This window comes from Emydura macquarii, unplaced genomic scaffold (assembly GCF_026122565.2).
Source record: "Emydura macquarii macquarii isolate MOO-44397 ecotype Brisbane River unplaced genomic scaffold, CSIRO-AGI_Emac_v2 contig_2292, whole genome shotgun sequence".
NCBI lineage: Eukaryota > Metazoa > Chordata > Testudines > Chelidae > Emydura > Emydura macquarii.
The window spans coordinates 459,558-484,374 of record NW_027132429.1 but is presented as its reverse complement, the minus strand read 5'-3'; the positions used below and the strand labels follow the sequence as shown (position 1 = coordinate 484,374).

Sequence of the window (24,817 nt, the reverse complement as noted above, 5' to 3'; positions counted from 1 at the left end):
TGATTGTTCCTTCCTAAGTGGAGTACTTTGCTGTTGTCCTTATTGAATTTCATCCTATTTACTTCAGACTATTTCTCCAGTTTGTCCAGATCATTTTAAATTTTAATCCTAACCTCCAAAGCACTTGCAACCCCTCCCAGCTCGGTATCATCTGGAAACTTTGAGTGTACTCTCTATGCCATTATCTAAATCATTATCTAAATAATCTGTGTTCCTAAACATTGATCTGGATAAGCCAAAATAAAGTCAAACTGAAGAGAGGGCAAATTAAGCTCTGGTGCAATTTCTGTGATTGGCTTCAGTGGCATTTATACCTGGATATACCAAAGACCCTAGGTCTCTGTGCTGAAACTTTGGGATACTGCCTGGTATTCCCCCTCTTTCTATTCCTGCAACTTGTTTTCTCCCTGCTCACTAACTCCCTTGCTCCTTGTGTCAGATTTTACAGTATCTTTGTTTTCTAGGGACTGAAACATATCCAAAAGGAATAAACCACACATTCATGAGCCCCAGGAAATGCAGGGAGTCTCTGAAGCTGGAGCTTAACAAGGACTATTTGATCTGGGGCCCCAGAAGTGATGTGTGGGCAGTGAAATCCGAGTAAGTGGGAATGAGCTCTTGTAATCTTTTGGTGATAGACAGGATACAGGGAGGTTGTAAGTTGCACTCCATTGATCACTTCATCTTTCTTCGGCTGTGGTTACACTGATGGTGGCAAATTTGCTGCTATCAGATCGATTTCTCTGGATCGACTGAGCAGTCAGTGAAGACCCGCTCAGTTGATCCAGAAATAGACGTACTAAGACTAGATATACAAGTAGCGTAGCGCTGCGTCAACAAGAACAGTGAAGACAGAGTGCAGAAGGGAAGCTCAGCAGTCAACAGGAGTTATGCAAGTTTTTTGCGTACTTTGCGTAACTTCTGTCGACTGCTGCCGAATCTCACAGGTAAGTGTAGACAGGGTCTTAGTTATCTAAGCGTTTCACCAGCACAAAGTGTAGTCAAAGTGGCTTTAAATTGGGCAAATAGTTTTGCTAGAATGGGTGGAAAGGTATAATTTGGGAAAAATATATATTGATGGAATCCACATATGAATGTGTCATCCTGTGGAGACCATAGGTCCCAGTATGCAGAATTCTATCCTAATCCAAGCACCTGAAGATAGATTATTGAATGCTGGGACCTGAGGGTGGACTCAATCAGCTTTGTGCTTATGCAAACCAGATGTCCCCTTCGGGTCCTGGAACGCATAGCAGCCTTTGAGTGACCCAGTGGGCAATTACACAGTAGTAAACAGAGGAACTTGGAATCAAAGGCACAGACCTTCTGTCCTGTCTCTTCCAGCATCTCCTACGTTTTCAGCAGTGACACCTGGATTGAGAAGTGGCCGACTGAAGAGGAATGCCGGGAGCTGCATTTCCAGAGCCTATGCCAGGAATTAGCTGAGTTCTCCGAAACCATGATACTGTTTGGCTGCCTAAGCTAAATATGGAATCAGTGCTAGCGGTGGCGCAAGTGAGATACTTTGAATTGAGCCGGTGGGAGGATAATGCTGACACTGAGGCACCTTCACTCCGACAGGCTTGATACTGCAGACATGCTGCTCTATCCTGTACCCTGCTTGCAGCTTCTCTCTGATTTCTCTGATCATTTCTCTTTAGGGCCACTTTCTCACACTGGCCTCTTGTGTGGGTTTTAAAAAACCCTTGTGTAGCCTTTTTGTTGAAGGGCTTAAGTTTTTCACTGTGTCTTTTAAATGTCAAGGGTATTCAGAGCATGGGATAGGACACTTTCTGATTATTGTGCAAATCGAGAGAATAAATAATGCAGTGCTCCTTACTGGATACCTAGTTACTATGGCGAATTCAGGCACAGTTCCAGGAAAGTCTCTTTCCTTGTCCCAAAGCCCTGCAGCCACTGCTGGTCATCAAAGGCTTTGAGAACAAGTTGGCTCAGTTCATCTGCGAGTGTGGTCCAGACCCGTGGCTTCATCCATGAGTAAAGTTTCCAGCCAGCCACTTGTTTGTGAACTCAACATCAGCCTGCCAGCTTCTGGTCTCAGTTTTTGGCTGTCACCAGGAACTCCTGGGCCACTTTCTGCTGCTTCATGGTGGCTTTGCACAACCTACATCAAAATCCTTTGCTGCTGATGAAGGACAGAGTGAGCTGAATAGTCATCTGGACCTCCCATGTTGTGAAAACAGCTTGGAAATGGCACCCAATCCAGAGGAGTTATTGAAGAGTCTCGAGGAATCATGGGAGTGTCTCAGGGCATCATGGGAGATTAATCACAGTCTCACAATTCCCTCTGAGCCTCCCAGGGATATCCCCAAATGCATCTCAACATTTCCCAGATTGCACTGCTCCAGAGTGCAATAGTTCTCTGGGACAGATACCCAAGGAGCCATTGCAGCTGATTTGGGTTGGCAGACGTGCCAGTGTGGATGCAGGGTAAACCTGCAAGTGCTTTTAATTGCATGGCCTTTAGAATCAGCTGATGTCAAGGAGGATTATGCTTTATATCAGTAGTTCCCAAAGTGGGTCCCTGGATCCCTGATCTGCCATGGGTTAGGTGGGGCTCCTTTCCTTGAGCCCAGGACCAGAACACGCCTGTCTGCTGGAGCAGCATTCCGGCACTTTTGCTGCATGGAGCACAACACTGGTTGGTTAAGACTGAGGAGCAATGAGTGACTGCGGAAGAAGCAGTGAGTGACAAGCGAGGAGAGGCTGAGACAGAGCCTGCTACCCAACCCCCAGCAAGAGTTTAACCTCAAAAGATCATCCTCTGCACAGTAGGGCCTCGCATGCATTCCCACCCTGGCAGGGGCATTCTGGGAGTAACAGAAATGAAAGGAGTCCAGGACATTTAGTCAGATGCCAAAGGGGTCCGTGGTGGGGAAAAAAGTTTGGGAACCACCGCTCTATATAATTTTGACAAGCACAGTTATAGTCTTCCTAGTCCCCTCCTGCATTTCAGGCACCAGTTCTAAAGTTGCCACACCCTCTTTTTAAAAAAACCTTGATCTATTCTACCAACCCTCATGGACTCTTTCTCTGTGGTCCTTTCCCACTCTACCGCTATCATCTTCCTCTGTGTCTCCTTCCCTTGCGATCTCCCAAAAACAAAGGCTTTCGGTGTTTGGTGACAATGGACGGACAAGACAAGTCCCCCACAAGGTGAAAGAGGCTTGTGAGGGGTAGAGTCATATGGCTTAGACTTGAAGGGGATGGTGGGCTCCTAATGAGATGAAGTCTTGGGGGGTATCAGGAATGGTCCCCTATCCAAAGGCTTGTAGGAAATTCTCCCCTCCTGTAGATCTCAACAGGTCCACAGGAAGTGTGAGATGGCACCCACTGATTTTTCTTCTCTGCATCTTGTCCAAGCTTCTTGCTCTTTTCAGTCCCACAACCCACGGTACTAAGAGTCAGCAAGACATTGCATAACATAACTTATGGCAATAACAGAGTTCAACAAACTTTCAAAACATAGTTCAGCACACAGGTCCCAAAGCTTGCAGTTTATATCCTCTGAAGTCCAAGTCACACAGTCATGGTCCTGTTGGCCTGGAGCGTCTATGACACAACCTTCACAATCTTTGAAAAGCTTTTCCCTAAGACAGTGATTAAGGGTAGCATAAACAGCAACACGTACAATAGCCCACATGACTTTTTAACGCTCACAACGTGGCTCCGGTTCAGTTCGTTCCATGCCAAGACTCCTCTTAAACTCCAGATAGGCGTCATCCTCAGGGTCATCCTCTTCATCTATTTGTATCAGCGCTGAGCAGAAACAAGACAGGCCTGATTCTTCTACCCTGTCTGATGCAACGTTGTTTGGGGTCACCTGCCAAAAAAAATTTCAGAAAAGAAATAGCTGTAAATCTCTACAGCTTGGTTTTTGTTTTTGTTTTTGGTTCCAGTGTGTTGAACAAAAGCTGAGCCAAAGGGCTGTCCTCAGAATTGTCACTGATGTAGCGCTTTCTACGCCTGGGGGCCAAGACCTTAGGAGTCAAAACAAATTCCGAAGGCCTTACGGGGGTGGTGAAGGCATCTATGTTCTCCTCTCGGCATTTTTCCACAAGCTGTGAACCACGCGTCTTGAAAACAAAATGCTTTAAAGGCCCCGAGAGTTCCAGGTGTGGCGCTGCCGCCCGACCAACCGTCGAGCCCCAGAAATTCCACCCCACCCCCGATTGGTGCACCTTTCCCTTCTGGGATGGCCTCAGCCTGCTCCAATTGGCGGAGGGGGTGCCCTGCTCCTCCCCGTGCCCTATCTGGGCTAATCCTGCTCTCGGTGTGAAACACATGCCAATTGGTGGAGGGATTGCAACATGCCCTCCAGTCAGGTGGCCATCTGGGGTCCAGTCCTGCTCTTGGGGCAAAACCCTCTCCCATTGGTGGGGAGCAGGCGGGAGGTGTTCTCAGAAGGGTTGCACCACCCGCTTACTGTCAGGTGCCCATCTTGACCAGGAAGTCATAGCCCAAGGTGGGACCGGATGTCAGGTGACTGGCTGGGCGGGACTTTCGGTGACAGGGATGGGGCTTAAGGGTTGGGCGGGGCCTTCGGGGGCAGGCCGGAAGTCAGGTGGCTGGATAGGACGGGACTTCCAGGGACGGGGTGGATGGGGTGGAACTTCTGCCCGCAGGTGGGCGGGGTTGACATTTGATCGATGGTAGGCCCCTTGTTACTATCTTAGGTTAAAAGAGCTATTGGATATGAAAGCCTGTGGTCAAGAGCCGTTGTGAAATCATACTCACTTCCACCTGTGCTTTGTGCTAACCACACTGCTGCTTAGACAGAATTCTGTAACATATCCAACCGGGCTGGTGTTGCCACATTCCATGAGGTGATTTAAAGTCTCAGCCCACTTAAATCCTCTGTTCAAGCTGCATTGTTTGAATCGTATTTAGACTGGAAGCTCTTTGGGGCCAGGGTTGTCTTTCTGTTTTTTGTTCATACAGCCCCTAGCACAGGGTCTATGACTGGGGCTTTGAGGTGCTGCCGTAATTAAAAAATAATAAAAGGGAACCACATGAGAAATTCACTAAGTGAAAGGGGGCGGGAGGGGAGGAATCTAATTGTTTAAAGCTGCCCAGATCTGCCACGTTGTACAGCTTCCTGTTGCCATCTTCAAGCTTTGCTCTAGTGCTTCCAAAGTTACAACAGTCACAAAATTAAATGCACCGAGGGTCTGATCCTAAATACATTTGAGAATCTGGGGCTAAGAAATTAATCCTGCTCCCCTGGAAATAAATAGCAGGACTCCCAGTGATTTCAGTGGTGGAGATCACTGTATTTGGGGTAGGGCATACATAGCTACAGAACACTCACTCCCAAAGAGCCATCCATGCATATCTATCCACCCATGCATGCTTATCCATCCGAATCTAAATAAAGGTGTTTCTAATGCACCCGTGATCGTAGTAACTGGTTACGTATATTGCAGACTATGTAAAGATTGATAAAAAGCCACACAGCAGACCAGGGTAAGAAATCAGCCTTTTTTTTATATATAGAAATAATAAGAAAAAAAGAGAGCGAAACCCCAAATAGCACAGGGCTAATGTAGAGTGTCAGCAGCACTGGGACTCTCTGAGTGAAGGTGTCTCATCTGAGTGTTATGCTCCATCTCAGCTCAAACTGTCCCACTGAGCCTGCTGGGAGAGCTGGTTCCAAATTTAGGTTGGGCAGCCAAACATGGTCATGGCTTCGGAGAACTCTAGGAATTCTTGGCAGAGGTTCTGGAAATCTGGCTCCTGGCATTCATCCTCAGTGGGCCACTTCTCGATCCAGGTGTCTTTGCCAATGATGTAGGTTAGCCTGGGAGGGACATGAAGAAGTGTGAGCAACGAAGCACAAAATTTGTCTGATTTGTTTGCTCAGTTTCTCAAGGGCAGCCAGGTTTGCCTGTGGGCCACATCTGACTTGCATAGACACCGCAGGTTGCCTTCTCCCTCAGAGGTCCAGCCCGTATACCTAGAGACTACAGATCCCAGCATGCAATGCTCCATGCACTGCATGAGGATGGCTCTTTTAGCCTCTGTTTGTGAATCTCTTTTTTATGTCTAGTTTTTATCCTAATTAATTATATTTCCACCCAGTTTAAACCTAGATGATTTAGAAACAACTGTGGCTGGATACAGGAACCTTGACATTGCACTTTAAATGTGATTTGTGCTGGCAAAAGAGTAGCGCCTGTGAGAAATGGTCCTTCAGGATTAGTGTGTGAGGCTCCCCTGGGTTCAATTCCCAGCTCCTCCAGAAACTTCCTCTTTCTTTGGCCAGCTCACCTAAGGCCAGTTAGTGGGAGTTAAATGCCTAAATGCCTTTGAGGACCTGGGCCTTAGGTGTTCTGTGCCTCAGTTTATCCATCTGTTAAATGAGGGTAATGACACTGCCTTCCATAGAGAGAATAAATACATTCAATATTGTGAGGATCTCAGAAACTACAGCAATGGGGGCTTGATAGGTATGTAAAATAGATACTGTAATTAATTAAGGGACTGTCTGATGGAAACTGACGAAGGAAGGATAACCTCCAGATCCTCCCCATCACCACCAAAGGTTTTAAGGAGGCTACTTACTCAGCTTTCCTGGCCCACAGGTCGGAGCTGTGGCCCCAGATCAAGTAGTCTTTGTGACGCTCCAGCCTCAGAGACTCCCTGCATTTTTCATGGCTGATGAATGAGCGGGTTTTTCCTTTTGGATTTTCATCAGTCCCTGGGGGGGTGAAAAAAGATGCCACCCATAAGAGCAGAATGAGGGGGTGATAGTCAGTACGGGGTGGGGACTGTCTCTGTGTATGTACAGCACTTAGCACAAGGTGGTCCTAATCTCAGGTGCTACTGTAATACAAATAATTATTAGTTGTATCAGCTCCCAGCAACTGAAGTTGCTTTAGGCTTAATTAGATCTCAGTTTACTTTGCCTTTATACTGATTTATAAAAGTCAGCGTTTAGGAAGAGAGAATCATCCTCACCTATAGCAGACTAGGCCAAAGGGCCACCAAGTTTGATGTCTTGAATCCCACAATGGCCAATACCAGAGGTGGTTTGATCAAATTCTTTCTTAGCCCCTTGTGGCAATAGAGTAATGTCCTGGAGCATGAGACTGGATAATCCTTGCTTTAGTACTTCCTCTTTCTAAGTTAAATAGCTCTTACGCAGGCTTTTATACCAAAGGTCATTTAAAGAAATTGCTCCCTGATTTTGATATCAGAACTGCTTGTTTCTCAGAGTCCAGAAGGAGAGCTCTTACCTGCTTTAATGATTTCCAAAATTTCCATGACGTAGTTGTCATAACCGTTCAGTTCTTCAATTCTAACAAGCTTGGTTTTATACACTTTAAAAAAGGAAGACATACAAAACAGCTGTTGAAGGTCTGCAGTGCTTTTCTGTGGAGAATTCAGTGTGTAATTCACAATATGGCAGAGAGAAAGATGGTCTCAGGGTACGGGTGATAGCGGGAGATCTGGATTCAGTTCTCACTTCACCACCGACTTGCTGTGTGATCTCAGGCAAGTCATTTAGTCACTCTGTGCCTCAGTTTCCCCTTTTGTACAATGGTGATAATTGCACTGTCCTGTCTTACAGGAGGTTGTGTGGATAAACTCATTAAAGATTGTGAAGTGCTCAGATTCTAGGGAAATGGGGTCCAGATAAAATACTTAGGGTTAGATTGAACCTTAAAGAGTCATCTGATTATGTTAATTTCCAGGCGTTGGGGGCCCAAAATCTCATCAGCTTTCTGCCCCAGCAAATCCAGACATTACCCCCGATTCAGCCTCAAACACAAACTTTACAATCCAGATTGAATTCCAATCCCTGTCTCTGCTCCCTCCTCATGGAAAAAGACTCAGCAGATCCAAATCACAGATTTACCATAATCCACTCCAGGTTCACAGGCTTCCTCAATTCGTTTGTTCAGTTTGATGGGACCGTCCATATGTTGTTGCATGAAGCAGTTTTCTATGGGGAAGGAAGATGGCGTGAGAATCACCAAGAGAGACATTCATCAGATCATGATTTCATCTCTGTTATTAGCATCTCAAAGATGCCCACCTATTTGAATCCTGGGAATGGCGAGCAGAGCTCACCCAAACAGCGAAAGGTCCACCCCCTCACATAAGGGGAGAGGCCAGGAAGCCCATCACACTATGGGGCACAGTAAAAGAAGAAACCAGAGATGGATGTGTAGGTTGCAGGGTCTAAATGAGGCGATACTGAGCAGACGGACTCAGACAGCCCTGTTGCTCTGCAAAGGAATCTGTGGATGTCACCCAGAGGAAGTCTGCCTGGATATATAAAATAACCAAGGACCCTAAAGAGGCCTCGCAATCACAGATAACTTCCCTATCCAGCTCCCTTTCTGCACTGGTGGATATCTTATCTGGGTCAGTGCCAGGAGGAGCCTGGTCACGGGACTCAAGTGGAGCTAGCTGCAGATGGGGAATCAAAGGTGCTGGAATGACCGACCCAGAGACTGAATGCCTCTCTATGCCCAGGAGACAGCAGGGCTACAGCAAGGCAGGGAGACGGTGAGCGTTCCCCACTAAACAACGGCACCACTAATGGGTCTCCCCCTCATCCAGGGTCAGAAAGGAATGGAGCCTAATTCAAGACTTGGCCTCTGGGCTGAAACTGACAGCAAGAGGGCTGAGGAATGGTAGCTGCGAGCACCCGGGTTTGAGATTACCCAGATATTTTAAAGAAGCAACTGACTTCATGTCACCACCCACCTGGGCCGGATTCAAACCATTGACCTAAACCAGCTGGTATGTTTCCACTGAAGGTTCATAACCATGGAAGAGCATCCCCATTGGAATGGCTGGAAACCCACCAACTCCTGCATCCCAGACTGCCCTGCTTCCATGTGTGCAGCCCCACTCCACTCCAGCCTGGCCCCCAGGGCCCTGATGGGCAGAGAGGAGGAGCTGACTTCTCCAACACCTGCTCCCTCCTGGTCACTTGGCTGGCTAGAGAAATTTGGCTTCTACGTCCTACTGCCAGCTTTCCTGCGACTGGAGTGTAGGATTGCCATTGGAGAAGGGAGTGCAGGTGAGCGTAGGTGGTCGGGGAGTGTGCAAGCCCCCTGAGAATGGGGTGGGGGGCAGAGGGATAGGGAAGGTATTGAGACTCCGTGGGGGTGAGGGGCTGGCTACAAGCTGGGAAGGTGGGTCCCAGGGGTTCCTTCCAAGATGCATTCCAGCATCTCTAGGTTCCGCTCTCTGGCCCAATCCGAGGCCCTGCAGTCCCTGCTGGGTCCTCTCTTTCCTTCCCTCTCATCCCCCCCATTTTTCCACTGAGCCTACCCATGCCCCCACCCTGATTCCACCACCCCTGTCCATGGTGGTGCTGGTGCTGATCGGCAACTGAAGGGGCTGGTGCGGGGGGGGGGCCTGGGACTGCACGTTTGCTGATAAAGCTGAGAGGGTGTTGCTGACAGTGGCGTTGGAAGGAGTCCTGAGTGAATTCCTGCCTTCCTGAAGTCTGTAGGAGGGGTCTCCACCCAAGGCAACGGGGTGGAGTTTGGAAATATCAGGAAGGGGAGTCCCCACCACAGATGTAAGCAGAGACAGGACTCGTCTTACCTTCTGCACACCGGCAGACATCCCCATAACAGATCTTATTGAGGAGACCACCTAACTTAGACGGGTGGTAGAATTTAGCGCACCGGTCATCTAGAGAAAAAGCAGAGACACATCATTTCCCCCTTGCGCAGAATGACATCTGCAGTTTATAGCCCTTAGGAGACCATCCTAAAGCCCTTATTCAAGCAGAAGTCTCACTGAGTGACCCTGGGGAAGGCAGCAGCCATCTGTGGGACCCACTTTCTTAGCTATATGAAAATATCAACTTGAAATGATGGATTGGAGCTGGTTTGAGACGTTCTCTTAATCACACGATCAGCAAATTCACCTCTGGAATCTGCATGGGTGTATTAAGGTGATGAGCGTGACCATGTATTTCCAGCATGGGGTAACGTTAGAACAGGGGGAACTGGCAGGTGGGGGAGGTTCAGTGGCCAGCAATGTGCAGGAAGTCAGACGAGATGATCAGGGTGGTCCCGTCTGGCTTTAAATGAGTCTGAGTCTAAAACTCCTGCATTCTAATCTAGTGTTCAAGCCCCATGGGTACGCTGAGGTCTTCCAAGTGGTACATCAACTCATCTAGACATTTGCCTGGTGTTACAACAGGGTCTAGAGCCCTGCAGTGGGACTGGGATCCCATGGGTTCCGCAGCACCGGCTGCCATAATAGCGGGAGCGGGATAAAAATGCAACTAACACAGGAAAAGGTGGGATTGGAAGTGGGTGTTGCAGTGCGGGATAGGAGTGGGATTAAAAAACGAGCTCTCCTGCACAGCTAACAACTGGAATGGCCCGGCTGCCAGCCACCGCGCTCCAGCCGCCCAACTCTGAAGACAGCGTCCTCGCTTGCAACAGCGCAGAGGTGAGGGTGGCAATACCAAGACATGCCACCCTTATGTCTGCGCTGCTGCTGGCAGGGGCACTGCCTTCAGAGCCGGGCACCCAGCCTGCAGCTGCCGCTCTCCGGCCACGGAAGGACAAGGCTCACAAGTGAAAAACAGGCTGACATGTCACACTGAAATGTAAGTGCAATATTGATATCCCTATCGCTTTGTTTTATAATTAGATGGTAAGAATAAAAAAGTAAGCCGTTTCTCAGTAACAGGGTGCAGTGACACTTCTGTATTTTAAGGCCTGATTTTGTAAGCAAGTGGTTTTTAAATGAGGTGAAACTTGGGGTACACAAGACAAATCAGATTCTGTAAAAGGGGCACAGGAATCTGTAAATGTTGAGAGCCACTGCTTCTTTCTCAGCTGTGGGAAGGGAGCGTGAGCTCGTGTACAGCAGAAGACCTGGTTCTGCTTCCAGTGGTGGGAGGGGATTGTGCATGTGGACTCTGTATTTAGAGCTGTGAATTGGCCATCCGCTCCCAGCTATGATACTAGCTGTCTAGATTACCTGAGGGCAAGTTTCTTTGCATCTTAGTGTTGCATCCTCTCTGTTACGTGGGGATAATAATACTTAAGTACTTCAGCAAAACACTATAAGGAGTAATGATACCAATGTAACCCAGAACAGAATTTGACCCCTGGCGTCTTTAATGGTGGGGAGAGCTGTGACCTGTTACCTATGGAGTAATAGTCGTAGACTGTGACAGACGCTGGCTGAATGAGACCGACTTCGAAATACTGGTGAGCTTTAAATTTCAGGCATTCCTCCGCTGTATGAGAAACCTGGATGAGGAAAATAACAGGATTGCTAAGGGTCTAAGGGTGAGTGGACGGAAGAGAGAAAGAGAATGGAAAAAATATAAAACAAAGGAGATGTTGGGGAAAGGAGAGGGGAGAGAGAAAGTGAGGAAGGTGAAGGAAAGATGAGTTAGAGAAGTGACAGGAGCAAGGAAAGATGAAGTGAATAACACAGAGAAGCAAATTCAACCTTAGTGTCAGATGCTGCATTACCCATTAAAGTCAGTGGACCTATGTTCATATACACCAGCTAAGGATCTGGCCCATTCAGTTGCTACTAGTGGAAAGCCTGAATTTGGGCCAGGGAATCAAATTCAGTCACGAGCTGAGTTTGTCAACCTGCTGAAGTCTGCAGGACTGCCAGCCAGGGTGTATCTGGGAGCCTGGATCAGAGAAACCCCTTGACGAGTCTTTACCTTGTCCAGGTAGATGATGAGGTTGCCTCTGTCAGACGGGGCTTTGTCGATTTCATACTTGGAAATGTATCTGTCGACTCCTTGGGAAAGCTAAATGTGAACAAGGAAAAGCAAGAGGCATCATAGGTAGGGTTGCCAGTTTTGGTTGGACGTATTCCTGGAAGTTTTATCACATGACATAATCTTTAATTAAGGATTAATTTTTAATTCCTGAAGACTCCAGGACAATCCTGGAGGGTTGGCAAGCCTATTCTCCAGGCCCAAATAACTCTGCACCATGTAGGTCACCAGAGGATCTAAAACGAAGCCGTTTTTTAAAATTCTGTCCCCCGTATACAAGAGATTCCCTCAAATGCAGTCTTGGTCTGGCATATACAGTCGAATGACAGCAATCACTCTGCTTGCTATTCAGTAAAGCAGGATTGAACTGATTTAGATTTTTATGGCCAGATTTTCAAAGCTGCCTGCACCAATTTGGTAACCTGCAAAATTTGTCAGGGCCCTTGCTTGTGTGTGTGAATTGGGACATTAGGCTCATGGCCTGTTCATCCCTTGGCATCTTCTGTATGAATGCCAACAGAGGCCCATTTAATGTCAGCTATGGTGATGGTTATGGAGGTGTGAACACCCATCCCCAGGGAACCTGAGCTGAGTCTCAAAAAGCAGCCTGATGGGGATGATGTTCCATCATCGACTGGGAGTGAACTAGCTGCAGTTTCCTGCAGGTGAAAAGCTCATTGCCCATTACCAGTCCTTAGAGCCATCTTGTGTTCCTCCAGGTTTAACGTTGGTGCCTTATTATTAACCCGCTGCACTGGATTTTCTAATCTGAAATTCCCAGACAAGCCACTGGGTGGTTTATTACATTCCCTGTACATTCACTGTACACTGACATACTCTCTTAAGATCCTCCACATCCGGTGAGAAGCCAGTGAGCATGGAGATGTCGATGATGGACATTGTGGCATCAATTTCACCAAGGAACCTAACAAGGATAAGAGAAAACACTCTTTTGATCAGAATTCCTCATTTGAAAATTGATTTTGCTATAGCTCCACCAGCCCCTGTTGCTTTACAAAAGCTTATTTTCTCATTCCATAGAAAAATTCATAGCCCTGTGATTCTCCATCTACCCACTGTATCTGTCCATCTATTTATCATCTATCATTAAAGGGCATTGTTCTCACCTGATGCAGATTTCAATATAAACTGACCGCAATGCCCCTTCCGGCTTCTTAACTAAAAACATCGCAGAAGAGAAAAGAAATTAATATTTCAGTGAAATTTCATGCAAGACAAACCCTCATTTGTTTTTGTTTTTTAGGCTTACTAACATGGCTTAGTAATCAAACAGTTCTTCCTGAAGGTGTGAAACATCCCTCAAGAAACCTCCTCCGCCAACAGCCCACAAATAACTATTCCTATCCTTGACATGCAAACTAAAAGGCCTCTTCCAGCCGGGTGGCATACAGCTGAAGTATGATTTATAGCTAACAGAAAGATAGGACTGAATAAGAGAGAACCACCTGTGTGGACTCCTCAGATACCTGGAAAAGTTAAGAACCAGGGTCAACATTTATGGCTGGCTCCTCTTTGTGTAACAAGCGGTGCCAAAATCCTGGATTCCTAGATCATATGCTGGCCTAATGTGTGGCCATGTCTCCCTCTCCTGGTCAGCCCTAGCAACTATAAAAATCAGCTACTTACAGCTCAAGGAAATTACTCCTTTAGCGCAAGTGGCAGAGGCTTATGCTTTGGGCGCTGAAGATCCTGAATTCTGCCCCATACTGAATTCACACCCGTGCTGTGTGGACATATGTGTTCACTAGAAGTTTGGTCTGTAACCAGAATTCCTGGCAAGGACTCATCTCTACTTTAGAGGGGGAGAATACCCAGAGTAGCCTGCCTGTGTTCCCATTCCATCCTCATCTGACACTCCAACTCTGCTGATAAGTGCCGTGAGGAGAGAAGGCAGCACCTGCTCCCACATTTGGAATGACCCTGCATTAGTTACAACTTAGAACATGTGGTACCTGGAAATATTATTTACTGCCTGCCCTGCAGGTATAATATTGTGGAACTTGGAGAGTTTGAATAAAATTCACAGAAATAACTGTCAAAAGTAGAGAATGTGATTGCAGAGCCTGCTGACTGGTTTCCACATTGGTGTAAATCCCGCTGCTGCCAATGGAGTTACTTTGGATTTAAACCGGTGTAACTGAGTCACGTTCATCCCTGTGACCAGGTCTGAGGATTGACACCGAGCTTCAGAAGAGACACGCTAGGAGGTTACTTACCCTGCCGGGCTTCTTCAACAGATACTCTCAGATCAAACTTCTTACACTGGGATTCATCTTCGCGTATCTTCGCGTTATAAACTGTTGTTACAGTTAAGGTCCCTTGTCCGGTTCCTTCTGCCTTCACAGTGAAGTCTTCATTCCATCTGGTCTGTAAAGTGGATCCAAGGTTAATTTTCTTTTGTACTTCATTATTATTATTATTTTATTATTTTAAAAACAGGGAAAATGAAGCTATGACTGGGGGGATTGACTGTCACCCACCCAGAGGGGTTGGGGGGAATCTGCACAGGCAATAGCATGAAGGAGAAGAAAAGGTCACTTATCAGGCAGTTCTGCAGACACATTGTTTCTTCAGATCCAAGCCTAACTAACAACTCATCCCTTCCCAGTTCTGGATTCAGTTAAAAAACACACAGTCAGGATCACTAACCCTGGAACAACTTACTGCAAAATGCGTGAGGCAAAGCTGCAGCCAGCCCACAGCGGCTCACTGCGCGCCATGTCTCACCCCTCCAACAGAATCTGCAGTGACTCATTGCTCAGGTGTGCTGCAGCAGGCAGCAGCCTACCTCTGGGCAGGGCTTGGGGCAGGTGACCCCCCAGGCAAAGGTATTTCACTGTCCCTGCCAGAGCTGCATGTTAGTCTGCGCAACAACAGTAAGTCGGCCAGGAACCTTCCTGCTGCTTTGTGGTGTTACAGACTCTCCAGACTTCTGGCCTGCTTTTGACTCAGTTCCTGTTTCTGCCCCAGCCTGCCCGAGCCATGTTCCAGCTCACTTCAGCCTCATCTGTGCCTGCTCGGACTTTGCTCCAGCCTTGTTATAGACCCGCTCCAGCCTGCATCCACCTCCTGACCTCCAGACCCTCAGACTGACTCCAACCTGGCTTTGACCTTTGGCCTGCATCCAGACTCTGATTTCAATCCTGATTTGGCTTGTCTATAGATTCTGACCCATTGCCTGTCCCCACTGATTTCAGTGCTGCCCTTGGCCCAGTCCCGACTCTACGGCCAACTCCAACCACCAGCCCTGACCACCTAGAACCCAGAGCCTGACAGACTGTGAGTTCTCCATCATTTGTAGTCTTTAAGTCAAGACTGGATTTCTATCTCAGAGACCTCTCATAACTTAGCTAGGAGTTCTGGGCCTGATGCATTAATTAGTGGGTGAGGTTCTCTGTCCTGTTATGCTGAAGGTCAGAGTAAATAATCATAACTGTTCCTTCTAGTCTTAAAAAACTGAGTCAATAGTGTGGATGCATTTGGATCTGGTGCCTGGAATATGAATCACCCCCACCCCCTCAAAATCCTAAATTTGGATAGGAGATTCTAGTCAAATCCCCTTTCTCTACAATCAGTGGTCTATGCTAATCATACAGAATAGCACTGTACCTCTGCTGTTCTGGCCACCAGAGCATTCTGATTGATGATTTTGTAGTTTATCGGACTTTTACGGCGCGGCAGGAGAATAGAAACGTCCAAATCAAGTTCTTTTTGCTGTGGAATATCTATCTGGTATTGTGCAAGAGCCTGGAATACCATGATGGTAGCCTAGAATAGCAGGAGAAAGACAAGAGGGTTACACCTTATTGTCCTATTGCACTGAACATCTGAAGGCTTATAAATAAGCTCTTTAAAGAAGAGGAACCAAAAATACAATTACAGAAAACACCAGATGTCATGCAGGATCAATTGGCAAGGGGTTATATGATGATATCACCTAGCTCCTATATAGTGTGTTTCATCAGTAGATCTCAAAGCAGTTTAGAAAGCAGTGCAATATCATTATCCCCATTTTACAGATGGGAAACTGAGGCACGGGGCAGGGAAGTAACTTTCCCAGGGTCACCCAGCAAGCCAGAGGCCAAGCCAGGAATAGAACCCTGGTCAATAAATAAATCATGCTCGATCAATTAGCTTCCCATCACCCCATGCCATTAACAGGAACCTTCGTCAACAGAGTGCAATAATAGAGTGGTTCTTTCTATGTGTATATATAGATATCTATGCCACACACAGCACAGTATTAGGGAGAGAACACATGGCCCATGACTCCAAAATTATACACCAAGCCTACTTGAGCTTCTAGCTTCCTTTTAGGTAGAGAAAAGACAAGTAACAGTAGCAAGGAGTATAAAGGGGATTCTCTACTGAGCTGCTGGACACAGACAGACCCTGTGGTTCTTAATGGCCCAAGGAAGGGAGGATATCTGAGTACTCTCTACAGTAATCTTTATTTAACTGTCACTGGTAGAAGGGCTTTTAACCTGTCCAGTGCCTTGTGTAAACACAGTTTAAAAAAAAAAAAATATATATATATATATATATATATATAATCTCCTTATAGTTCTACTTAGAGATGGATTAAACCCAAATCAATTCAGATTAGTTGTGATCCACCATGGCTTTGTCATATTGACTCAAATTGTTGGCCCAAAACATCTGGGACCCTAGCTCCAGATCAGTGGCCAAAAACTGCACAAATGCTAGGATGAGTCTAGGTTATTGTGTGTTTCTGACCATGGGAAGAGAAGGTCCATTGACTCCCCTGGGACAACTCGCAGGCTTAAAGTTAGTATGTGCCCACATCTATCATCTTGCAGGATGAAGCCTCTAAAGAGAAGATTCAGTCATGCTTCTGTGCCAGTCTCCTCCTTAGGTTAATGATGGCAAAAACCTGATAGATGGTGTTGCCCATCTCCCAAACAAGGCAGGACTGTTCTCTACTGTGCATTCTCCAGGGCTTTCTACAATGCAATTTGAAGTGACTCAAATGATGGGAGTCCCATCCCTTCTAATGGGAGACCTTTCCACAAAACACAGCCTCAGGTCTGCCATAGGGAAGGATACACAGGGCTATAAGGATCACACTCACTTGGGTAGATCCATATCCCCCTCCGTAGTAGTTCTGCTCTCTCAGCCATTTGACTATAGGACTGCTCAGCTCAAACTTCTTCATTTTCAGCAAGGCCAGCAAAGCATACGAGGTGCCCTCAATGTTGAAGGTGCGGGCGTTCCGTTCTTCCCAGCGACTTCCCTCTAGGCAGCAGCGAAAAAGGAGAGCTAGAGGAATCTGCCCAAGGACATTCACTCATCCTGAGTAGATCTGACTGGACAATACCATCGCCTGACTCTTTCGCCTGCTTTCCGCAAGGAGGATCAGCAAGTCTAACAAATCCATGGCTACGTATTGTTGTCCCGGTGGGTCAAACAGCTAGCCGATGTTTGGGGTCTTGCAGGATTGATTCAATTAGGATAAAGAATCGGTGATAGAGGAGTCAGGAATGTTCTTTGATCTAATCCTAATTACTTACAAAAATACACAGAAAGTCCCACTTCCCTGAACATAAGAGAAACCAACAGCAGGCAGATTTCTTGCTGAGAAATCCCCACTTCTGCCCCTGAAGTGAGTTCTATGCCCAAGAAGCAACGTCTCTCTGCTTCCTTCTGCAGGCTTTCTGCTGGTTTCTTCCTTTAACACGCAAGGTGCAAAACCCATGTAATAGCTCCTGCATTTGCAATCAGGAAAACCCCTCAGTCCACACGGCTTAGTTCTTGATCTGTCTTGTGCCCTGGGCAGTCCCTACGTTGTTTTTAGCTGTGTCTGCCACAGAGTCTTGATTGCTCTTTTCACTGAGTCGGAAAGAGTGCTTGGCACACCCATTAACTTCACGAAAGGCCTGGTCTACACTTAAAATTTAGGTCATCACAGTTATGTCACTCAGGGGATGTGAAAAATCCACCCCCTCCGAGAGCCATCACTATGCTGAACTAACCACCAGTGTAGACGTAGCTAAATCAGTGGGAAAATGCTTCAGTTGATCTACAGAACTCTCATTGTTTTTGCTGTGTATAGACTAACATGGCTACCCCTCTGGAACTTTTCAGTTGATCTAGCTACCGTTGATCAGAGAGGTGGAGTTCCTATAGGGATGGCAGTCTGTGTCTACTCACTGGGGTTAGATCAGCATAGCTGCAGCACTGTAGCTGTGCTCATAGTATAGTCACCATATTGTAGACATGGCCAAGGTCTGTGATTGTTTTGAAATCAAAGACCTACCTCACAGTGCCAGTTACCACCTTTCAACGTAACATTATTATATACAGACAACAGCTTTGTCCTGCCCAATTTTAACTATCCCAAACAATGGGGCTTCCTCCATCTTCCTGGTGAGTAATGTTCCATATCCTCTGAAATTTCCCTTTGCTCAATTTCATCCAGTTACATCCTCATGACTCACCCTTTTCTCTCTCTTTCTCTCTGGGATTTACATTAGATGGTTCTACTTTAGATATACGTACAGGATTCTCAGATTCCTCCACTGGTCATAAGAATATAAGAACGGCCATACTAGATCAGAACAATGGTCCATCAAGCCCAGTGTCCTGTCTTCCGACAGTGGCCAGTGCCACGTGCTTCAGATGGAATGAACAGAACAGGTAACCATCAATTGATCCATCCTATGGCCCACTCCCAGGTTCTGGCAAACAGAGGCTAGGGACACTTCTTGTGGTCATCGTGAGGTCAAGTAATACTGTATATATCAGCCGCACCCAGATCTCTGACACATAGGTATAAATCTGGAGTAATTCTACTCAAGCCAGGAGGGTTACTCTGGATTTACACCCAGACTGATCAAACTCAGATCTGGCCAAATGGAACAACTCTTTGCCTGTTAATCATTCCTTTATAAGTCCATCCCTCTCCAGCCTCCTTTGCTGCTCTTCCCTGAACCTCGTCCTAACTTAGCCACATCTTTCCAGTAGTTGATAAAATGCACTGATTTACCTGTCGAATGTCTCATGAGCTTCCTCTCAGTGTTCAGTTTCCCCACCATCGCTAAGGCATAGGTTGCAAGGGCCACAGTGTAAGGTCTTGCTAGAGACTGGTACCTTTGAATTAAGAATTCAGCGGCTTTATTGATGCTGCCTTCCAAACTCTAGGAGAGGACAAAGAAAATCAAACTCGTGAGTTAGGTTGAGGTTTTGGGTGGTGTTAAGACATTATGAATTTGTGTGGCTTCCATTTTAATTTCATTTCACAGTGGATTTTGTGCAGAAGAAAGACGGAGAAGGTTTGAAGGCATGGAAGTGAGATTTTTGAGGGCAGCAAAAGGGGTGACAATGCTGGACCACATGCAGAATGTCATCAGGAGTGAAACCAAAGTCTGTGGTGTAGGACAGAAGCTGCAAAAGAGAAAGCTGAGATGGTGTGGGCATGTACAAAGAGTGGATGAAGGGAATCCTGTTAGGGAGGCACTTGAGACCGAATTTACAGATGGAAAACCGGAGGACAGCCCAGAAAATAGTGTAGACAATGTATAGGATGATAGAGTGCATGTGGAACAACCGTAGGACCAGCAAGCCTGAAGCAGAAAGAGGGAGGCAATTCTGGAGATGATGTCCTCTGTTTATCCTCAGAAAGGGTAGAGTGGCAGAGCAAGCTTTCCCCTCCGCATTGTGCCTCATCTTTAAATTGCAGAGCCTCCCACTGGGGTAAGAGAGGGTAGGATCATCCCCATGTCCCATTCGGGCCTTTGTCTCTCTGGTGAGGCTGCCAACATGGGACCAGTTGCATTAGTAAAAGTGGAATGAGACCCGAAGGCCAAAATCATTCACAGGTTGGCTAATGAACACCCATGAAGTGGAAATGTTTTCAGTCTCTACCCAGGAGGGTTTGACTGGGGCATGGGATTCAACAATACCAAGCTCTTATATCACACGTTTCAGCAACAGATCTCAAAGCACTTTACAAAAGAAGGTCAGTCTTGTTAGCCCCCATATTACAGAAAGAAAAACTGAGGCACAGAGCAGGACATTATTTACCTGAGGTCCCCCAGCAGGCTGGGACTAAAACTCAGGTCTCCTGAAGCCTAGGCAAGTGTGTCATCCACTAGGCCCCACTGCCTTCGTCATGGAGATGGTTACCTATCTCCTCATGCTATATTGCTACAGCTGCGATCAGCTGGCTCCCCCTCGCTATAAAAGGGGGCATAGCTGCCAGGGTGTTCTCTTCAAGGGCTCCAGGACTCTGGAAGTTGGTCCCCACCCTGGCATGAAATAGCTCAAATTTTGCGACCTGAGCATGCTGCAAACCCTGTTTGATGGGGTGCATGAAGAGGGCTGAGGATCTGCTTCTCATAATGATGAGGGGGTAGAAAGGAGCCTCTGTTGCAGTCTGGCCAGCTGAATTCCTACTGAAATGATCACTTTAACTCTGCAGGGATTAACTGAATTTATTGTATGGTTAATGATGTGGCAGGGTGTTAGCGCGTTGGATTGGCCTTTTTTTTTAAATTACTTTAAATCTAAAGAAGTTAATAAATGACCCATCACTAATCCCCTGAGCCATCCTGTTCCCTTTAATGCTCCTGCATGTTTAGATTGTAAACTCTCTGGAGCAGAGACTGTCTTCTGGTTCTGTGTTTGTACAGCACCTGGCACAACAGGGTCTTTGGTCCTGGACTGTGGCTCCGAAGTGCAACCTCAGTACAAATAATAAATAATAATGACAGGACACTTAAATCAGTTTGTGGTGAGGCGGCTGCCTCAGACTAGCCTGGAAAGGGTTAATGAAGCCCTAGAGAGGCTGTGCTAGGAATAACCAATCAGGTCTGAGGAAGCCTTATATAGATGGCCAGCAGAGCGCAGAAGGGGCAGCCACTCCCAAGAGCTTGGGGAGGGAAGGCTGGCTGCCCTGCAGGCTGAGGGAGGTCAGCACCTCGGACAGGGCAGTGTCTGGCTCTGGAGAAGGAGTAGCTGAGAATCCTGAGGTAAGGGCCAGACAGTGGACTGCAGCTGCCACTGGAGGAAGTGGTTAGACTGGGACTGCAGAATCCCACAGAAGGGGGAGAGAGTACAGATTGTGGCATGGCTTAAGGGCTGTGTCATGAAGTGGATGTTGCAGGCTTTGGAGAGACGTGGATCCTACAGTGGAGGTAATGGCAGGTGAGATGCAAATGTGTGAGGCACTGGGACCTGCAGAGCTGATTCCTCAGACGAACCAGCAGGAAGCTCAAGAGCGGTGTTACACCCTGTTACACAGCCCAATTTATAACTCTGAAATCCTTGTATTCTGAAATTCCCTCCTTTCGTAGATAGAGAGTCTGCTAAACCTCAGCATAAAAGCCAAAGACAAATAATGAATCATTGCTTCTTTACTGTGTGTGACGATGGTCTCTGTTACTTTAAATAGATTTTTTTTTCTGCTTGGCTTTTTATATTATAAATACCAGTGCCCAGCTTCTCTCATTTTCCTGGCAGACTCTTGCAGGATCTTTGGAGGACGCTGAAGGGTGCATCCCACTGGCATTTGAGACCTGAGCTACTCAACAAGTGTGTGAGGAAGAGAAGACTATCTGGCAACACTACTAACTCTTTCTTTCACCACCAAATTCTATATGCCACATGCTCACGTGCCATGGGTGTGGTTCGTAGGACTTAAAGCAGCAAAAGTCGGGAAAACCTGAATGTGAACATAGACATGAATATATGGTACAGAGATACTCACGTTGACTTGATCCTTGCAGATGTCCTTGGCCTCTTCCAACGCAATAAGAACAAAAGCTGTTAAAGATACTTCAGGCTCAGCACCATTATACCCTCCCTAAAAGGGAACAACGGACAAATCTGGGATCAGAAAGTTCCTTAAGTACCACAAGAAGAAAGAATTCATCCGAGGTCTCAGCATATGAAACTATAACAGAAAATATGCTTCCTAGAAGGTTACCCCACCTTGATACCCAAGAATGGAGCTGCAGTCAAGGTGAGACTTATCACTGAATCTCCCTTTGGCTAATGAGCACCTCTCGTGCAATGGGCCAGGTTCTGATCTCAGTTACTCCTTTGTCCATGTGGAGAAACTCCATCCAAATCAAGAGAGATGCTTCAAGCATATTTTTCAACCAGTGTGAGTGAATCTAGCTCACCGGGCCTGGCTTCAGGTCCCGCTACTAGTTCCCAGTCCTCTTCTCATGCTAGTTTAAGACCTTGGTCCTAATTTTTCAAAGCAGTTAATGGATCAAGCCCCAACCGCATCAAAGACCAAATTTTGGCCTGTGAACCACCAAGACAGCTGTGCTCCTCTGGGCCAATACAGATTGCTGAGCTTGGGACGAAGCGCATGGGAATGTCTTTAGGAAACGTTACAAAACTTTCCTTTTTGGAGAAGTCTTTCCACCACAAGAACACTCAGCACTGACTCCACCCACTTCTATCTAATAAACCCCTCCACTGACATCCCCTTCTGCCTAATAAACCCTAACAATGACATGCCCTGCCTAAACCTGGGCACCCTTAAATCCCAACCCTGACACCCGACTCCAACGATGACACCCCCCGCTTCTACTCCTAAACCCTGAACAACAAGAATGATCTGCCCCAAGCAGAATTTCTACCCCCACCAAGAGAGAAGGGCCAAAGACTCCATGAAGTCCTCCAAGGACTAAATAGAATCTGGCTCAGTGGGCCTGAATCGGCAGCCTCTGCTACCGCTGTAACTCCACTGGGTTATTCCTGATGTACGCTAGTGTGAGAGAAAGGAGAACTGGTCTGCTTGAGCACAGTCTTTGAGATGTAGCCCAGTAAGACATCCCTTTGAATGCTCTGAACCAACAAGTTGCTCTGATGATTTAGCTGGGTAGTGATTGATATCTAAAGGTCAAAGGAAACACTTACAATCATCTCTCTGTGGATCACCGGGGCGTCTTCTTGGAAAACCCCGTCTGGTTTCTGCTTTTCCAGGATCAGCCATTTCACTCCCCCACAGATAACTTGGTTGTCAATGGCCACTAGTTTCTTAGCCATGGAAAAGACCTTCACTACGTATGCCGTCAGCCTGAAGGGAGAATCAGTCACATCATGGTCACTCCTGCCTTCCTGAAATTGTCTCCACTGTAAAGGCTGGACCATTTATGCTCAGCTTTGAGTTGAGAAGTTGCACATCAGCAACTGATGATGGAGTGAGGGTCACGGGGTGACCCGAGTGAGCACGGAGCAAGGGAACATGTCACGTCTAGTGTGGGAAAGCACAGCCAGAGCACTGCTCCCTACAGGAGTCGGGTTTCCCTGGGAGACTCCCATCCAAATCCTACCACGTCTGGCTGTGTTTGAGACGTGACGCACGCTCATAGTGGGATGGTCGTGTCCCCTGGGAACTGGACTGTAGAGTCATCTAACTCACTTCACACAAGCCAGTGAACCGCCATCAAGATAGTAACTGTTAGTCTAGTCACCTAAAAGTTAAAGAACCTGGATGTAGTTCATTACCAATCCCTCAAGTCATCTGGTTAACCACACTAAACTCTTACTGAAATCATTTGGGGCCAGACTTACAAGGTATTTAGGCACCTAAAGATGCAAATAGGCACCCTGTGGGATTTACTGAATTGCCTAAGTGAGTTAGGTGCCCCAACGCTCATTGGCTTCCAAAGGGAATTAAACCCCTTATCTGCTTAGGCGCTTTTGTAAATCCTGCCAAGTGCCTGTCTGAGGCTTTCCAGTGCCGTTTGTTCGAGTTGGATTGGGCACTTTTTTTTCCCATTGCACATGTTAACCTTTGCCCTTTGGTTTGAGGCTGGTGACTAACTTACTCTGGCTCATACGTTGCACATGTAGGGTGAGGCTAGCACTGATCAACAGGGTGCGTTAGAAAACCACTGTCCTTACCAAGTGCTTGCTTGCCGGTCTTTGAAAGCTGCATATGAGAAGTCGGGTTTTTTGTAAGCCATCTGCTGTGTGTAACCTGAAAAAGGGAGAGTAAGAAAAAGCTGTGCAATATCTGTCAAGCTTCTAATTAGGACTTTACACATGTAAGGCAAACACAGTCAGAGCTGTGATCCCTGCCACTGCTGTCTGAGTTGTGTGTGTCTCCCTTTTTCTGCATCCTTCCCAAGAGGGACACAGCACAGCAATTCAAGGAAAGCAAAGGCAGAAAGGTGTCTGGCGCGTAAGCTGATTGGCAGGGATACTGCTCCATTCCTCACCAGCATGAGACCTCCATCCAGGGTGGGAGTGGGGTCAAGTGATTATAGGGAGGGGGGAATTGGGAGGTGGGACCGCCTGGGTTCTATTCCAGGCTCTGGGTGGGGAGTGTGGTTTAGTGTTTGGAGCAAGGTGCTGCCAGTCAGGACTCCTGAGCAGTTCTGTCACTCACCTTGTGATGTGATGTTGGGCCAATCACTGCCCACCTCCGTTTCCCCATCCATAAAGAGTTTTTTTCATATTGTATATTGTAAAAGTTTAACGAATGGGATGTCTGTAGCTACATACTAATGGCCATACTGGATCAGACCAATGGTCCATCTAATCCAGTATCCTGTCTTCCGACAGTAGCCAATGCCAGGTGCTTCAGAGGGAATGAACAGAACAGGACAATTATTGAGTGATCCATCCCCTGTTGTCCAGTCCCAGCTTCTGGCAAACAGAGGCTAGGGACACTTCAGGGCATGGTTTTGCATCCCTGCCCATCCTGGTTGATAGCCATTGATGGACCTACCCTCCATGAACTTATCTAGTTCTTCTTTGAACCCTATTATAGTCTTGGCCTTCATAGATAGCCATAGATAAGAATAGCCACACAGCAGGGTAAAATAGGGTTGGACGTTTGTCTGCATAGGAAGGTGTATTTTGGGAGGGATATTAAACCTCATGCTTCAGATCTGAAAGCAATCTCTAAAGAGAGTAGGAGATCTAATGGGGGAGGTAGATTCTCTCGCTCTCTCTGATGCTTACCTGGCCTCTATTGTCATAGTACGTGAGCACCTCATGATCTTCAATGCATCTACCCTTACAGCAGCACAGTGCTACCCTCCCCACTTGGAGGGG

At 46.9% G+C, this 24,817-nt stretch overlaps 2 protein-coding genes across 4 annotated transcripts in view; one reads left to right on the top strand and one right to left on the bottom strand.

The window, feature by feature from the left end:
- LOC137161290 (A.superbus venom factor 1-like) overlaps nucleotides 1–1,839 on the top strand; it is a 50,908-nt gene extending 49,069 nt beyond the window's left edge. For all 3 annotated transcript variants that reach the window (XM_067560425.1, XM_067560424.1, XM_067560426.1), the window contains 2 exons: nucleotides 465–600; nucleotides 1,345–1,839. In XM_067560425.1, coding sequence (XP_067416526.1) covers nucleotides 465–600; nucleotides 1,345–1,486 — 278 coding nt within the window. In that variant the 3' untranslated portion in view covers nucleotides 1,487–1,839. The remainder of the gene's footprint in view (nucleotides 1–464; nucleotides 601–1,344) is intronic.
- A 3,649-nt stretch (nucleotides 1,840–5,488) lies between these two features.
- Nucleotides 5,489–24,817, bottom strand: part of LOC137161289 (A.superbus venom factor 1-like) — a 46,993-nt gene continuing 27,664 nt past the window's right edge. Inside the window, exons 25-40 of the mRNA XM_067560423.1 lie at nucleotides 23,660–23,735; nucleotides 22,670–22,829; nucleotides 21,504–21,599; nucleotides 18,783–18,933; nucleotides 16,869–17,032; nucleotides 15,386–15,544; nucleotides 13,993–14,143; nucleotides 12,883–12,934; nucleotides 12,593–12,680; nucleotides 11,696–11,785; nucleotides 11,159–11,264; nucleotides 9,592–9,681; nucleotides 7,883–7,969; nucleotides 7,260–7,343; nucleotides 6,586–6,721; nucleotides 5,489–5,821 (exon numbers count right to left, since the gene is read on the bottom strand). Coding sequence (XP_067416524.1) covers nucleotides 5,680–5,821; nucleotides 6,586–6,721; nucleotides 7,260–7,343; nucleotides 7,883–7,969; nucleotides 9,592–9,681; nucleotides 11,159–11,264; nucleotides 11,696–11,785; nucleotides 12,593–12,680; nucleotides 12,883–12,934; nucleotides 13,993–14,143; nucleotides 15,386–15,544; nucleotides 16,869–17,032; nucleotides 18,783–18,933; nucleotides 21,504–21,599; nucleotides 22,670–22,829; nucleotides 23,660–23,735 — 1,832 coding nt within the window. The 3' untranslated portion in view covers nucleotides 5,489–5,679. The remainder of the gene's footprint in view (nucleotides 5,822–6,585; nucleotides 6,722–7,259; nucleotides 7,344–7,882; nucleotides 7,970–9,591; nucleotides 9,682–11,158; nucleotides 11,265–11,695; nucleotides 11,786–12,592; nucleotides 12,681–12,882; nucleotides 12,935–13,992; nucleotides 14,144–15,385; nucleotides 15,545–16,868; nucleotides 17,033–18,782; nucleotides 18,934–21,503; nucleotides 21,600–22,669; nucleotides 22,830–23,659; nucleotides 23,736–24,817) is intronic.